The sequence below is a fragment of the Volvox carteri genome (genome assembly GCF_000143455.1).
Source record: "Volvox carteri f. nagariensis unplaced genomic scaffold VOLCAscaffold_43, whole genome shotgun sequence".
NCBI classification, from domain to species: Eukaryota; Viridiplantae; Chlorophyta; class Chlorophyceae; order Chlamydomonadales; family Volvocaceae; genus Volvox; species Volvox carteri.
The window spans coordinates 314,172-329,354 of NW_003307586.1; the positions used below are offsets into that span (position 1 = coordinate 314,172).

Sequence of the window (15,183 nt, forward strand, 5' to 3'; positions counted from 1 at the left end):
CCCTGGGCGCTTCGTGCTGGGGCCCCGCCCAAAAACAAACCAAACGTACCAGCGGCAGGTGTAACGGCGGGACGATGAGATCGTCACGCACAGGCATAACGGTAACGAATCGATGAGGAGGCGAAGTAGGCGGGTCTTGGCCCCACGGCAAGCCGCCAGGTACGAGAGGAAACATAATGCTAACGGATACTCGCGATAACACGAGTCCTTGATTCAGGAACACGGACAATTATTACAATAAAACGGGACGCGATCGTGCTTCCAAAAAATTTGGATATCACCGAAAAGGGCCTAAATTCGTTCGTGCGTGGTGCGTGGGGCTCGCTTAGGCTGAGAGCGTTACAAAGGTTGTAAGTGAGCCCTTCGTATCATACGGATGCTCGCCCCAACTAATCCGGCCCTTACGGTGGCGGGCTCTTTGACTTCAGAAATGTGCATTGCGGCAGTTTCGCAGCTGTATCGCAGACATTTTCATACATCTAAGCATATGCATAGTTAAACATGCCCGAGTCAACTGATGATGAGCGCCCAATCAAGGTGCCCCGCATCTCCCTCGGGATTCGCGGCTTCGGCAAGCTCGAACCGCCTGTTTGCCTTCGATGTCAGCGAACTCAGAGGGGTGCAAAGTGGTCCTAATCCTCTAATCCAGGGGGTGGGTACCGGTCAGCAATCCTCTAATCTCAACAGGGGTGGACCACTTCTAATCCCTAATCCAGAGTGGTGGTCTAATCCATATCCTAGGGTCGGGGTTCTAATCCTAATCCTGTGGCCAGGTCCCAATCCCAATCCTGGGGGGGGTCCCAATCCTAATCCTGGGGCCGGACCGCAATCCTAACTCTGAGGCTGGGGTCCCAATCCTAATCCTCTTGGTCGTGTCGTAATCCTTATCGTGAGCTGTTATCGTGTGACTGATTCGGTAAAACCTTAAATTTGGCTGGGGGGCCCAATCCTAATAGAAGGGTGCCGTGACACGGAAACACACAGTGCCATACAGGCGCGAGGCGATGGCAATGCAAGTGCGTAAAAAAAACCAATGCAATTTTACAGCGGGTATATGATCAAACGAAGTAAAACTTGAAACATAAAAAGCAGGCTGACGAAGCTGCGCATCCTGGCCATTTCTGCAGTATCGTGCCATACGAAGAGTTTAAGCAGGGATACTGCGTCTAAACACCTTGATTCAAGCATCTGCAGATGCGACTGTGGGGCGGTCGAAGATAAAATGCACGTTGAGAGAGGTGATCCAATGGATCACCATCCACACTTGCAGCGCGCCAGAGATCTTCCATGCCATAAATACCAGGGGCTTTCACAGCTATGAAGCACAACCCAATAAGCAGGACATGCCTCGTGAAACGATGTCTACGTATGATATTGAGCCAAAAGATGTTAACATGTGCGCATAACAATAGGCTCATTCATACAAAGCCCGAAGCCCGAGAATTAACAACAAAGCAGGCAGAGCAAACACGTCCTTGGAAGGAGTAGCTGAGAGAGGTGATCCAACGGATCACCATCCACACTGGCAGCGAAGCAGAGACCTTCAATGCCATGAATACCAGGGGCTTTCGCAGCTATGAAGTACAACCCAATAAGCAGGACATGCCTCGTAACACGATGTCGACCTATGATATTGAGCCAGTAATGTTAGCACGTGCGCATTGTAGAAAAATTATTCATAAAGTTTCCGACATTTAACCTACTAATATTTTATAAGGACGCATACCACGCGACTGCCTTGGGAAGCGTCCCTCAATGTCGTGCAGTTGGTTCCGGAGGAGGCGCGGACGCCATCCATACGTCTTCGTGTCTAGTCCGTCCTCGTCAATTTTACTGATCAGCAGAGGGGCAGATTGTTTTATCGCAATTTTACTGATCAGCAGACGCCTGTCAGAAGCATGGCTGGAGCTCCTGGAGCGTATGGCTTCCGTGATCAGGAGCATGAGCGCACACATCACACGCGACATCACTTAGTATGACATGGCATAGCAACCTTCTAACGCAGTCTGAACGGTAGCTGGATTTGATAGTCCTCCTACATAGCAGTATCCTAATTGCCAATCATTGCGGTGCCCTAACCTTAATCCAATACCAGTGTACTAATCGTAATCCTGGATTTAGGTATTTATCCTAATCCTGGGGCCGGGTCCCAATCCTAATCCTGGGGCCGGGTCCCAATCCTAATCCTGGGGCCGGGTCGCAATCCTAATCCTGGGGCCGGGTCGCAATCCTAATCCTGGGGCCGGGTCGCAATCCTAATCCTACACTCGGGTCCTCATCCTAAACCTGGCCTCAACTTTGTATCCTAATCCTGCCCCTCTTTCCGAATCCTAATTCCTGCCTGACCGGTACCCGAACCCAATCCCTATTCTTTGCATCCCTCTGGCGAACTTGACGTTTTTTAGGAAGAGTTTTCAGTTATGAAGTCTAAGATGGCCTTGCTTTGGGTAAAATCCTTGCTGAAATACTTCTCCCTGGAGCTATGTTCCAAAATAAAGTCACCTGTTAGTTCAGCCGTCCTAGCATATAACGATAGAATCCAGCTAAATTTTACCCCGAAAACCGCTTCAGACAGTTTCGGGGTACCCGAAAACACTCTCCGGCTGACAGGAAAATTATCGGGGAGGGCCCCGAAAAGTTATTCAGAGGGCTTCGGACACGGCCGAAATTTTTGGGTACCATGGTGAAGAACCCTGCTCCCGCGCTCTGACAAGCATAGCCCCACAGCATCAGCACTGCTGCAACAAGCACAGCTCCCACCACGTTGACACTACTCTAGCTACCGGCCTGTACGGAGGCAGGGGGCCCCCGCCTGTTTTCTGGCTTCGAGGAAGCCGACACCCGATTTGTCTGTTTTTGTTGCCGGTATTCACTCGAATCAGATTGTTCTCCGCTTGTGTATGTGATGGATCGTCCAGGTTGCAGGCTGTCTGCCTCATCGTGGTGTCGCGGGCGAGTGGGGAGTCCCTTGCTGGCGTATAGGTGGTAGGCGTTACCAGTGTACGGTACTGGGTACGTTTGCTTCGCCTTTGCTGCGTGGAGGGTGTGGTTTGGCGATGCATGTTGGCGTCCTGATGCCTATTATGTTGCTGCGTCGTTGAGTTGGGCGCCTCGATTCTGGGGTTTAGCAAAGGTAAGCAAACGAGAACTATGCTACCTAAAGACACAGGAGTCGCACAGAGCGGCAGGGATCCTTATGGACCAACACCGTCAAATTCCGCCTGGCTGTGTTCGTTCCGAAGCAGACTGAAGCGACAAACGCTCGTTGAAGCGGATCTCAACTGAGGAAGAACTCGCATCACAGAGGTCTACGTATCTAATTGCACACTGGCTGCTAGTGCAAATAGCGCGTCCTAAGGGAGGAAGGATTGTTATGTTCGATAGACGGCCACAACAACAAATTATAATGCTGTGGTTAGAATGGCAGAACATACAAGGGTGTTCTGTCAAAATGTCCATGGCTGGGAACGTGCTGATGATGGCGAAGGAACGGGTGCACCATTGGTTCACCCATAGCGCAGGAGTTCAGCTGCACAGTCCGGCGCCAACATTCCGCGTTGGGTGCGCCAAAGCGCTACGACAAACAACCTGATAACATTACATCAAGCCAGACAGTCCAATTGGAATGCTTTTGAGTCGACTTGGACATCTGCGCAAGAATTGCTCCTATGCACTAATGTGCAGAGATACGTGGAGTTGTGCCACAACAAAACAATGAAGACTGCAAATTTTCTCAGAGTTGTGCATACTGGCTTGGGAATGCGGTGCGGCATGATGCGGCCAGCATCTTCGCGCCTTGCAACTTTAGCTCAGTTTGCATGAATATAACCAGTACAACATCACAGTACTAGAGAAGCAGTTTGTTTGAGGAAGTACTTGAAAGCTGAACAACTAACTCCAGGGTGGGCCTCACTTTGAGCCAGGACCCCCAAAGCGGCTTGCTGTTGATAACGTCTTGTTGGCTTAGATGCGACGGAGCGAAGCGACCGGAGCTTCTAAGGCTGGTTCTGTGGTGCTGTCGTATAACTGGGTCGCAGTGGCGACTTCATTCTTGCTGCTCTCCTGGTGAAGTCATTCTGCCTTCACACAGAAGAGCATACAGCCTTGTCCAACTAGTCAGCGTGACAGGCTGTACTTGGACCCCCAAACCGGCTTGCTGTTGATAACGTCTTGCATGTTGATACGCCTCCTGCGGACTTGTCCCCCAGTAGGGTCTGCAGATTGCATACAGATTTCGTTCGGGTCTTATTCAAAGTGTCCCAAACTTCGTCTTGGAAGACGCCCACATTGTTAAGCGCAAGCTAGTAACAGCCCGACGACCGTTTGTTATCTCTTCCAGAATGGCACCCGATGGTGCCCTGGATGTGGATGTGCATGGGCCGGACAAGGTAAGAACGGGTTGGACTGCGTCTGACTGAAGAACTGGCAGGGTGCACCAATGGTGCACTTTTCTCACATTTACACCAAGTCGCGTTCCATGCCTGTTCTATTCCCAATGGTGTTAACCTTCTGCAGAAGCATCAAAAGCTGGCAAAATTGACGGGGTTGGGCTTCACCAGGGACATGGCCGAAGCCATCGTGGAAACGCTTGGGATGGACCCCATCGGGCAGTCGGCCGATGCCGCCATCGCCAAAACATTGTCTGAAGAAGGCTTGGTGGACTTGGTGTCAATGAAGACCGTGGCTGGCGGTAAGAACCACTTCAGCCTAATTTGGTTTCACCGCTTGCTGAACAGGACTGGACAGGACTGACCAGGACTGACCAACCACTACAGGGTATACTTTATCCGACGCTTGCACTCTTTGCAATGGGTCTTGTTTTAGGTCGATGCCTACGCCCATACCAATGGAAGTTTGGGACCCTGGCATGTAACCGACTTTGTGAGCCGCTGCCTGTGACGCCGACTCCATTCGGTTTTGTTTTGAACGAAAGGTGCAAACTTGCTGTTTTGTCACCGCCTGCTTTCTGTCTTCCTTGCTGGCACAGAGGTCGAAGTCAACGCACGGCTGGCGGATGCGGATTCCGAGGTGGCAATCAAGTCGCTGATGGCCCTCGCCCCGAACCTTAAAAGCTCTCCAAGCCCTCAAGCTTGCAAAAGCAGCATGTGCCCCGACTGCGCAGCCCGCTGACGAGTTGGGCGAGGATACGTCACCACGGCTGGAGAAAAAGCGCAGGACTAATGAAGAGATGGCCAAGGCCGTGTGTTTGAGTTTGGTTTGCTATGGGACGCGACTTATAAGCAGAACTTCCTTGTGTTTGAGTTTGGTTTGCTATGGGACGCGACTTGCAAGCAGAACTTCCTTGTGTTTGAGTTTGGTTTGCTATGGGATGCGACTTATAAGCAGAACTTCCTTGTGTTTGAGTTTGGTTTGCTATGGGACGCGACTTGCAAGCAGAACTTCCTTGTGTTTGTTTGAGTTTCCATGTAAGCAACTATGGACAACTAAACCATTCATCCTTGGCCTGTTTTGCAGTCCTGTCAGTATTCCCAATTCGGCACCTGCAGCCTCATTTTACATGTAAAATGTACAGCAGAACACCCAATTCTAATCCTCCAACTGTGTTCCCAATCCTATGGCAGCGAGCTCATCCTAAACTTGCGAAAGCCTGCAATCCCCGTCCTGTCGACCAGGGTCCCATCCCCATCCCTGGCCAGGGCTCCCAATCCCCTCCTTGGTCAAGGTTGCAATCCCCATCCCTCAGACAGGGATCCCATCCCCATCCTCACCCCCGACAGCAATCCCCATCCCAAAAGTAGTGTAGCACCCCTAATCCCTAATCCTCGCCCTGGGCCCCACATCCCATCCTGACGTCGTCAACCCTATTCCCCATCCCGCCTGGCCAGTACCTGCCCCCAATCCCCCATCTCTGCAACCCTCTGGCTGGGGAGTCTAACATCAGAGTCGTCCATGCATTTTTGCTTCACACCAAATGGTTGACACTCACTGCAAACAACACAACAAACCAGGGCTTGACTCAATCAATTCATGCAGTGTTACTGCCCTCCTCAACCCCAACTGTTGTATCCACTTCCACTGTTTAGGTGGTAGTGAAAACTACCGATTAGTGAATGAAGGGAGGCTAAATGCCTCTGTGTTAAGGACGACTTGTACAGCAATTTGTACGATCCGAGAATATAGTCGTCAACGCGAATTATCACCAATTGGTGCAATCGTAACCCAAGTGGGTCTACCAGTGACAAGTGTCATGATTATAGCAAGAGCGCTATAACCCAGTATCACGCGTGATAAAAGATAGGCAAGTGCCCAACGGTTAACCAAGTAAGAGTGAAGATAATGCCAAGTGGCGAAGTGCCAGAGTCTCGGGAAAATTCCGAAGGTAAATATGCAAGTATGCCACAACAACTATCCCCCCTCTGGACGCAGCGTCCTCGCAGCGTTAGTGGCACGAGCCTTGACTGCTTGAAGTTCTTCTCTGGCTCCCGGCTATTATGTTCATTAGAATACCCGGTCCATTTGACGAGGTACTCGTGCACCAGCCCCTTACAGCGTCTTCCTAGGCGGCTAGCACGATAATCAAGTCCCTCTTCAGCCACAGAACCGGCGGCGGTCCTGCAGGACTAGAAAGTGCAGAAGAACTGTCGCGAACAGTTGAAGAATCCAACGCATCCGCTGGCGCCTTGTAAGGCCGCAACAACGTTACGTGGAAGGTGGGGTGGATGCGCATATCGCACGGTAGGACAAGCTCGGCCGCTGCTTTCCCAACCATGCGCTTCACAGGATAAGGACCCACCCAACGCGGCAATAATTTACGGGGTCCGACGGCTAACTGCCGCAGATTTTTCGTACTTAAAAGCACTAAGTCGCCTCCTTTGAAGGTCACTTCGACTCTGCCGCGGTTGTAATAACTAGTCGTACGGTCTTTGGCTTTTTCCAGACACTGCTTCGCTTCTGCAATACGAGCAACATACGACTTAATAAAGGATTTGGCTGCCGGGACCGGAACATCAAGTTCACGTGAGACGGGAGTAGCTGGGTGGAACCCGTAATTTAAGAAGAAAGGAGATTGTCCCGTAGAGCGATTGACAGCGCTGTTCATCGCAAATTCTGCAGCCGAAAGATAGGTGTCCCAAACGCGAGAGTTGTTGCCAGCGCAGGTTCGCAGCATATCACCCAATGTGCGATTCATGCGCTCAGTCTGACCGTCAGTTTGTGGATGGTAGGCAGTAGAAAGTGCCAACTCGGAAATTAGCCAAAGTGCCAAGGGCTCCCCAAAACTTGGCACCAAACTGAGGTCCTCTATCAGAAATAATCGATTTGGGAACACCATGCAAACGCACCACGTTATCAAAGGACAGTCGAGCGGTTTGCTCCGCAGTAACTGTCGTGGTGGTCGGTACCAAATGTACCATCTTGGTCAGGACAGCGTCATATCCTCCCTTGGAAAGTCCGACGACATAGTCAAGCGACACACTCTCCCAAGGCGAATCTGGAACCGGCAGGGGCTGAAGTAAGCCCGATTGCTTACCAGATTTTGTCTTCTGAAGTTGGCAAACGTCACACTGCTCAACAAAGGAAGCAGCATCACGAGCCATCCGTGGCCACCAGAAGTTGCGACGGAGCAACTCTATAAGGCGAGTAGAACCCACATGACCAGAAAGCGGATCCTCATGCACATGGGAAAGAATATCACAGCGAAGCAAATCATCGTTAGGGACAACCGTTTAATGTCGATCACCATCAGTGCGGACCCAAAGACTGCAGCAAAATCAACCCCCGTACCATGCAGTGAAGCGTCCAAAATAAGCTCAACACGGAAAGGCTGAGAGTATTTGGGAAAACGCAGCACTATATCGTTCGCAACAGCAACAGCACGTTTGATAGCCTCAAAAGACGCATGACATTCAGCAGTCCAAATGGTCAGCGGAAGAAAACGCACCCTTACAAGTTACAAGTGCCGCACGACTGCGGGGGGTCCGTCAAAGCCGGGAGGCCATGGACTATATATATATATTGAAAGTTGGTTACATCGTACGACCGACAGCGGTTTGGGTCCTGCCAACTAGACCCCTCCTCATCCAGTCACCCAACATCCGTAGAGACAGATCAGCCACCGCCACCATCTCAGCATGCGAAACTTAGTCCATCAACTAGACCTCATCTCCACACCTCAGTAGCGTTAGTAAACCTAGACCTCCCGAACAATGTCGGGGGACTGACCAGGAATCGAACCCGGAACCTTCATATACACAAAGGCGCCACCAGACCATTACATGTAAGGCCCATCAACAGTGCGGCAAGGGACGAGTAATTGGCAATGAACTTGCAAAAGTGATTGGTAAGCCCTAGGAACTTTCGCAGTTCAAGCAATGACGTCGGGACAGGCCAGTCACGCACCGCAGCAGTCTTCTTAAGGGTCCATGCGCACAGAGACCACATGGCCCAGATACTCAACTTTGGACTTCGCCCAGTGGCACTTGGACTGCTTGGCGTAAAGCTGTTCCCGCCGCAAAACGTCGAGCACCAAACGAAGATGTTGGAGGTGCTCTTCCTTCGTCTTAGGATAGACGAGGATGTCATCCAGGCAGCACACGACAAACTTATCGATGTACGGCCTCAACAACCACGCTTGAAAGTTAGCAGGGGCATTAACAAGGCCGAAGCTCAAAACCGTGTACTTAAAATGACCGAATGGAGTGCCAAAAGCGGTCTTAGGAATATCAGACTCAGCAATGCGAATCTGATTATATCCCTGCTGCAGATCTGTAGAGCTAAAGTAAGCAGATCTGCGAAGCTTATCAAGCAAATCGTCTACACGCGGAAGAGGGTACCAGTTCTTAGTGGTCATGGAATTCAATCCACGGTAATCTATACACATGCGTAGAGAACCGTCCTTCTTACCCACAAACAAAATCGGAGCAGAGAAGGGAGACGTACTCGGACGAATCATGCCTTTAGCGAGCAGCTCAGTAACCTGCCGTTTGACCTCATCAAGCTCAAGAGGGCTAAGCCGGTACATAGGGCATGCGACGGGTTGGGTGTCATGCACCAACATAATTGTGTGATCCACAGGACGAACTGGAGGAATACCCGGGATCTCACGGACGACATCAGCGTATTCCTCAAGCAGCGCAGAAACCTCAGGGTCCTCCATCAGCGAGCAAAACATGGGACCAGTCGAAGAGCGGACCGGGAGGTGTAGCCGTTGGATGAGGGACTAGCACCACGGGCTCCCCACTAGTGCCCACCTGCCGGACAAACGAAAGGCGCTCCTGGAGATTGCACACCGGCCAGTTCAGCACATCGTTGAACCAGCTGTAGCCTATACCTGCCTTCAATAGCACCACGGCCTGCTTCATATTCCCCGCCTGATACTCCCACACACATCTCGCAAAAAGTAGCCCTTGGAGGCTGTGTGTCCTTTCCGTACACCAAAAGCAAGTTGAGAATCACATTTCATCGTCATGCATTGCCCTCTGCCAGTCCATCCGTCGCCTCATCGTTAAAGGAAGTGGCCGGACCCGCGTGTTTGCAGCAGCACAAAAACACGGATCCAGGTCGATGCCGCCTGGCGCAAAAAGCTCGTGCACCAGGTCCAAGATGAAATCTGGCGTGTACCATTCCGATGTATTGCTTTGCATGAACAGACGCAGGCCGCCATATTGCAGCGGCAGTGCAACAGGTGCAGCCAATGCATGCTATCGACGTGGGTCTTGGACTTCACCCGGCCCCTGCATTTCGACTCGTCAACCATTGCAGGATATCCTATTATAATTACATGGGCATTAGACAGGCATGGAAAGCGACTTGGTGTAAATGAGGAGAGAAGTGAACGCATAGTGTACTCCGCCAGCTCCGCAGTCAGAACAACATTCGTACCTTGTCCAGCCCACGCACATCCACGGCAGCAACGTATGCGCCAACATATGCCTTAACAGAGGAGATAATGAAAGATCGTCGAGCTGTTTGACAAACAGCTATTCATGGTTGAACGGCCCTATTTGCCTAAAAAACCATGCTAACAGATCTCCTTATACTTCATCTCCTTATACTTCATCTCCTTATACTTCATCAACAATCGTCTCCTGCTAGCAAAAGGTAAATAGGGTTCATTCGTGAAATTCACGAATGAAGAAATGAAATTCACTCTTCAGAAGAGTCCCTTGTAGTTTGCGCTAAAAAAAGTGTTCGTTTTCCAAGGCAGAGTTCGGGACACTGTGAACAAGATCAGAATGTTTGTGTGTATTCTGCGGCCTCTACTGGCGGTGTATTCACAGGCTGCAGCCAGCTGGCCGGGAAGACGGCCGGCCGCATCATGCCGTACCGCATCCCGAAGCCAGTATGCACAATTCTGAGAAAATTTCCAGCTTTCATTGTTTCAGAGGCTATATTGGCTTCACTGCGGCCTCAATACAGAAATACGGAGGGCCCTATGCCAACCAGACGGAATTGCACCAGTACAAGCCAGAGTTTGGGTAGCTTTCGTCGGCTTTCGTTCTCCCAGTGAGTAGATCGAAACTGGCTGACGTGGTCAGGTTACAGCCGAAGGCACACGAAGTTGCGCCACTTCGTAAGGGAAAATAACGGCAAATTTACTCTCAAAATTGCTCTTACATGTTCCTGTTCGCCTCGTTATTCAAATGTAAGAATCCCCTCATAACTCCAGAGAGGAGGTCCCCATAACACGGACATTCGATATGAAAGCAGCAGTATGGCCCACAATAAGATACATTTACGAACACGCATGAGAACATTCTGCCGCCACATCACTTAAGTAACATGTAACAACCACACACACACTTAAGTTCAGAGTCTGTTCACGGATGACCGGCCCTATTTGCCTTATATTGCCACTTACTAGCAGGAGGCGATTTCCTTGATGGTGTAGTATTTTGGAAATCTGTTAGCATGGTTTTGGAAGGTTTTTAGTTCTAATATAATATTGCGAAATTGCAGTGCATTCGGGCCTGTAGGCGGGCCGTATTCCTGCAGTTTTATGACGCGGCCTTTCGTCAAAATAGGGCCGGTCATCCGTGAACAGCACCTTCTCCGCTTTGGGATTATGCATGAGGCCCGAGAACGGCATGCTATAAGCCTCATGAGCACCAGACACGAGCGATTACTGCCGTGTTGTTTTCTCCCCTCGTTACCATCGAAGATGGCCTGCTAAGTTGACATTGCACAACTAGTTAGGCGGCAAACATTTAAATTGTACAATCAAATGTAATGGTTTTGTTTACTTACCTGATAAAAATGCATGGCTTCAGAAATAAGCACACTGCTATCGATGCGGAATTCGTTGCTTTCACGGCGCCCGCCGTCTATGTAAATGACTTGCCTTGGTACGGGGCGAGCTTCGACCAGGCCCAACTGCTAGTTTCCGAAGTCATTGTGATAATTTAACGACATAAATAATCGATTTGGTCTAGACTATTGTAAAGCTACAGGAGCAGTTTGCTAGGCCTCGCGTGCCGTCGCTAGCCCTGGGCTGCTATCTAGGACATAACTGCAGCCATCTGAAGGGAAACTGGCGTTCTTTCCTGTGTGAAAGCTTATTAATGTCATACACTGAGCTGGCAAAGGTTTCCCTCCTTGCGATGTCGCGAACGTATTTCGCGAACAGCAGGCGCAATTACATGGAGGCTTGCATCCCCCTGCATGCAGGCCTATGACTCATGACGTGGTCCTGCGAAGGCCAGTTCAGCAGGCAGCGGCACAACTTCTCCAGTACAATCCACGGAACCGAACCCCGCCTGGAAGGCCCCTCTGGAAATCCACACAGCCCTAAAAGGAGCCCCTTCCCCTAATTACCTTCCCCCGTACCGCGCACGACAACGTACTCGTTTGACCTAGTACACACATACTGATAATCTCGCCGCTGGTCCAGGCGATTTGAAGTGAGCTGAACGCTGCCGACGTGCTTGGCGTTGCTTGCTGAACGATTTGAAGGTATCAAACCTCTGATGCAATGAAGTTGCAACTGAACATGTGACTACGTGCCCTGCCCCCCAAAATGCCAAGGCATCCCGGACTTCTGGAACGGGTTCATATGTAGACAAGAATGCATAGCGGGCCACCACGCGGAAACCCTTTATGATGCAAATGATTTGCGATAAGCTTATAAAGGAGATATTGAAGAATGTGCGCGGCCGGTGCAGCTGTCTACTCAACCAGAACGGTAGTAGGGTGTTCACACACCCCTCCATATGTTGGGAAGACCTCAGCCTCAGTAAATAGCCTATGCTTTGATCTGAATGAATTGACACCTGCAACTCATACACCCGTCATGGAGACGTTGCTTGCACGTACCGATATGGCACATGATGTGTTGCAAGCAAAGCAGCGCAAACAGGATTTGTTACTTATAAGCGTAAAGGATTGTGAGACTGTATGAATAAAATGTTAGCGATGTCTGAATTATTATGGTGTCAATAAAGTTACCAGCCGTGTACGACAACTTCGCTACTGAGGCACTAGCATAGGCACAATGCGTTCACCTGTCACTTTCAGGCTAAACTTTTTTAAATGTTGCCTGGGTCTAGCTAGCATGCGTTTAGTTGACCTTGGTAATCGACTGCAAAACCGTATCTGTAGCCTTGAAGCGTTCGTGGATAATAATTTTTAGACATTAGGAGTTTTCAATGACATACATTAATAAAAGTTTTACAATAATTACCCCTCGGTGTTTCCTGGGTCCACATTTGGGTGCGTATTGACTCTGCTTGGCTCCACCGCTACTCCCAGGACTGACGGCACCGGGTGCCAGGATAGGTGAGTTACAAGGAGATGCATATTTTATTGCTCGTGTTTTACATTTGCGGCTGCTGTTATCATAGATTAAAAGCCGTCCGCGCCAGCCATTACCTTACGTACTTGTCACATTTTGTAAGACGTTCTAATTTTATTTGCAGGCGCACTGCGAGCCGCTCGAATGCTGCCCAGCTGCATCTTCGCGCGATCTATGCGCTTCGTTGAAGTGGGCATTACAGGAACTGCGCCGCAAGCCGAGGAAGTCCAGCGTCGCAGTCCGAGGAACATGACAGCACTCAGAAAATTCAGGCATCTTGGCGCGATCTTGGCCATATCTGCGCTCACTGCGCCGCTGATGACGCAAGCCGAGCTCGTTGCATCGATAACTTTCTACTCGGTCAATGGGCCTTTTGACCCCAGCTCTTGTGATTTACTAGACTCATACTTGCCACCGTCTCTAAATTATGTCCCGATCAACTTCTTCAACAAGAATATTTACCGAACCAACTGCAGCATCACGAACTCCACGGGTCGCGTCAAATCTATCCTTACGTACAGATCCCTTTTTGACAGCTTAACTTCACTGGTGAGATTTCATTATGGTGTTCTGGACTAGCTGTGTCAGGATGAGCTGTAGTACCCGCTGCGCGCATCCGAGCAGGGCCACTCCATTTTCGCAGTCGTTGTTACGTTTGTATTTACGCATACTAACTCCATTCCCCGGGGGCGCGATACTCCGCAAATACAGAATACGGGGTAGCAGAGTGGATTTTAATTACCGATTGCAGCGGTTTACGCCTGGGCAGCAGTGTGTGTCTGCGTATGTCTCCGCGTGCGTGTCGTATGCCTGTGCCTGTGTGTATGTATGTGTATGTATGTGTATGTATGTGTGTATGTATGTATGTGCGTGTGTTTGTGTGTGAAAGACGGGATGTTTTAAGGGCACCGGACCGAAACCCAAGAAACCATAAGGGCTCCCCGGCTGGGGCCCCGGAGATGGGGTCAAGGGATTGCTGTTGCCGTCACGGAGGCGGTTGGGACACTACGGGCTTTATTATCACTTGATCTATCAGCGCTTGTGGGAACACCTCTGCACGGCCACGAATGTCGCACGCACACCCACACACGCCCACACCACACCACCACCACACACGTACACAGAACATGCACGTAGCGAAAAGGGGCTCAGAGCATGGCAGAGGCGCCGCTGGTTGCAGTGTTCATGTCCCCCTCTCCCCGTCCGGGGTTGCGGATGGAAGCGGGAGTCCAGCGGGACACTGCCGGAATGGGGTTGGGGGGTGTGGGAGATTGCAGCGAGCAGCCAGAGTAGAGAGCAAGCGGGGGGCAGAAGGGCAGAGGGCGGGCACCTCACGAGCACCACCAACACCACCAGATCGGGCCGGAACACACACAAACACTCTCTCCAACACACTCCTACATACATACACATACACACCGTATCAGACGCCCGGGAACGAGGGTCATTTCCTCCTCCCTGCCCACCCCTTGGCGGGATGGTCTTCGGATCCTGCGGTTTGGAATGGTTGTGGTTTCCTTTCCCCACACCCACCCGCCACCCACCCCGCAGGAAAACCTCATCAGTTTCGCCAACGCATTGCGGGATGACACGTTGTGGCTGGCGCTGTTCCAGTTGGTACTTGCTGGCTGCGGTGCAGAGGCCTTTTACACGGACCCAGCCGTTGTAGCGGGGCTAACTCAGAACATCACAGTCTGCACCAACAACCCCACCTCCACCATTCTTCCGCCAACCGCCGGCACCAGGTGCACGTACTTCCTGTCGCAACAGCTCTGTAGTCCGCCGCCGCCGCCGCCGTCGCCGCCGGGGCCGCCGGGTGCCAGCCCGCCGCCATCACCACCGCAGCTGCCGTCACCCCCGCCACCGTCACCACCCAGCCCGCCAACCCCACCGCGACCCCCGCGGCCGCCATTTCCCCCTGGTTTGGGGCCCTGTATCCTCATCACCAAAGCCATAAGGTCCGCTAACTGGACCTCCCAAACGACCTGCACCCAGCTAGTTAATGCAATGACCAGCTTCTACGCATTTAACGCCCAACTTTTGCCAGATCGTCCTTTTCGATGTATCGACGACGGCTCGACGAACGGGCAAATGATCGTTGTGGGTACCGCAGCGAGTCGTGACGACGGGCGCCTCGTCGCCACCAACTTCGGCCAGAAGGTTGTTGTCGGGGCCACCATTCGGGCACTTGGCGGCATGCAGTGCAACTCCGTCTTCCAGCTGGAGGGTGGCTCCTGCGGCGTATACGTACGGTATGACAGTTGGTCGAACCCCGATCTCTTTGATTGCTATCCACCGCCGCCGCCGGTGCCCAACCCACCGAGTCCTCCACCGTCACCCCCGCCATCGCCGCCGCCGCCGGGGCCGAGCCCGCCGCCACCGCCGCCACGACCACCACCGCCCTCACCACCGCCGCCGCCGTCTCCGCCACCGCA

General features: G+C 51.6%; 3 protein-coding genes across 3 annotated transcripts in view; 2 read left to right on the forward strand and 1 right to left on the reverse strand.

The window, feature by feature from the left end:
* Window positions 1-175, reverse strand: part of VOLCADRAFT_106401 (uncharacterized protein) — a gene marked incomplete at its 5' end in the record, with an annotated part of 3,406 nt that extends 3,231 nt beyond the window's left edge. Inside the window, one exon of the mRNA XM_002954484.1 lies at window positions 50-175. Within this exon, the coding sequence (XP_002954530.1) occupies window positions 50-175 (126 nt within the window). The remainder of the gene's footprint in view (window positions 1-49) is intronic.
* Window positions 176-4,093: 3,918 nt separating this feature from the next.
* On the forward strand, window positions 4,094-5,440 carry VOLCADRAFT_106402 (uncharacterized protein). The gene is made up of 3 exons (XM_002954425.1): window positions 4,094-4,388; window positions 4,516-4,690; window positions 4,988-5,440. The coding sequence occupies exons 1-3, from the start codon at window positions 4,341-4,343 to the stop codon at window positions 5,128-5,130; spliced, it is 366 nt and encodes a 121-aa protein (XP_002954471.1). The 5' UTR covers window positions 4,094-4,340; the 3' UTR covers window positions 5,131-5,440.
* A 7,482-nt stretch (window positions 5,441-12,922) lies between these two features.
* The window catches only part of VOLCADRAFT_118743 (uncharacterized protein), a gene marked incomplete at both ends in the record, with an annotated part of 4,799 nt that continues 2,538 nt past the window's right edge, over window positions 12,923-15,183 (forward strand). The window contains 4 exons of the mRNA XM_002954426.1: window positions 12,923-13,297; window positions 14,300-14,493; window positions 14,626-14,706; window positions 14,764-15,055. Coding sequence (XP_002954472.1) covers window positions 12,923-13,297; window positions 14,300-14,493; window positions 14,626-14,706; window positions 14,764-15,055 — 942 coding nt within the window. The remainder of the gene's footprint in view (window positions 13,298-14,299; window positions 14,494-14,625; window positions 14,707-14,763; window positions 15,056-15,183) is intronic.

What these genes read in the sequence shown, in the direction of transcription:
- VOLCADRAFT_106402 (XM_002954425.1), top strand. Translation starts at nt 4,341, where the DNA reads ATGGCACCCGATGGTGCCCTGGATGTGGATGTGCATGGGCCGGACAAG. An exon ending in ATGTGCATGGGCCGGACAAG is followed by an intron (nt 4,389 to 4,515) that starts GTAAGAACGGGT and finishes AACCTTCTGCAG; the next exon opens with AAGCATCAAAAGCTGGCAAA. An exon ending in AATGAAGACCGTGGCTGGCG is followed by an intron (nt 4,691 to 4,987) that starts GTAAGAACCACT and finishes TTGCTGGCACAG; the next exon opens with AGGTCGAAGTCAACGCACGG.